The 1,122-nt window shown below is 44.2% G+C and overlaps 1 protein-coding gene across 2 annotated transcripts in view; it reads left to right on the top strand.

The window, feature by feature from the left end:
- LOC106533311 (thyroid hormone receptor alpha) overlaps positions 1-805 on the top strand; it is a gene marked incomplete in the record, with an annotated part of 43,827 nt that extends 43,022 nt beyond the window's left edge. For both annotated transcript variants that reach the window (XM_014029577.1, XM_014029578.1), the window contains 1 exon segment: positions 354-805. In XM_014029577.1, the coding sequence (XP_013885031.1) occupies positions 354-604 (251 nt within the window).
- Between the last annotated feature and the right edge of the window lie 317 nt (positions 806-1,122).

Here is a 1,122-nt window from a genome sequence, read left to right as displayed (position 1 = left end):
TCATTTAAAATATGTTTCCATTTTTGGCAAGTATCTAAGGTTCTTCTTCTACATATTAAAAAAGTTGTTGAACATCTGATTGGTGCACTACTGCTACTAGTGGTGAGAAAGTGTATTGCACCTTATTCAAAATCAATGCGGYCCCACRGCCCTCTGCGGCCCAAAGTTAAAAACTGTTGTTCTTTTGAGGCCCTCAAGGTGGCGCTCCATGGGTTAAGAATATCTGCTTTTCMAAGAGAACATAAGAGAAAAGTCAATAAATTACCTACAAATATGTAGAAATAAATTAGGAATGTACTTTTCCTCAGGACCCTGTAACACCAGAATGAGCTCAGTTGTTTTTGTCCCTTCAGACCGTTCGGGGCTGATGAGTGTGGAGAAGATTGAGCAGTGGCAGGACGCCTACCTGCTGGCATTTGAGCACTACATCAACTACCGTAAGCACAACATTCCCCACTTCTGGCCCAAGCTGCTGATGAAGGTGACGGACCTGCGGATGATCGGAGCATGCCATGCCGGACGCTTCCTCCACATGAAGGTCGAGTGTCCCAACGAGCTCTTTCCACCGCTTTTCCTGGAGGTCTTTGAGGACCAGGAAGTGTGACTCTGCTGAAAGCTTTCTGGACACTTTTGGAAGGACAAGAATTAAAAAGAAACTGGATTATTTTCTTTTATTTTTTTCCAATATTGGGAACGTACTCTGTAAGTTTTGTGCTTTTTTGTTTTTTGGTCAAGGCTCACTGTCTGCCACCAGCACATCAGCATCATCACACTTGCTTATATTAAATGTTTCAGCTCTCTGCCATAAAGGTTCAGTTTGTCTTTATGCAAACACAGGTTGCATCTGTTCGGACGGATGTTCCCACATCAAATGCAAGCTGAGGGGCCTGCTTTGTCTCGTTTAGCTGCACAACCAACTGCAACCTCCGACAAGTGTCTTTTTATTTTTATTTTTCCACATCTTGGACTTGCCCTTTAACTCCTCGGATCACCTCTTGCAGACCCTCACTCCCCCGACACCCCCTGAACTGTAAATACATCTTCTTCCTGTGTTCTCCTCAAAGCACCGCAGCCCTGTGAGTGTTTGTTAACCTGCCTGCCTCATTCACTTTAAAAAGAACC

This window comes from Austrofundulus limnaeus, unplaced genomic scaffold (genome assembly GCF_001266775.1).
Source record: "Austrofundulus limnaeus strain Quisiro unplaced genomic scaffold, Austrofundulus_limnaeus-1.0 Scaffold921, whole genome shotgun sequence".
Taxonomy (NCBI): Eukaryota; Metazoa; Chordata; class Actinopteri; order Cyprinodontiformes; family Rivulidae; genus Austrofundulus; species Austrofundulus limnaeus.
Note: the sequence above shows the minus strand (reverse complement) of the source record. Positions and strands in the feature narration are given on the sequence as shown.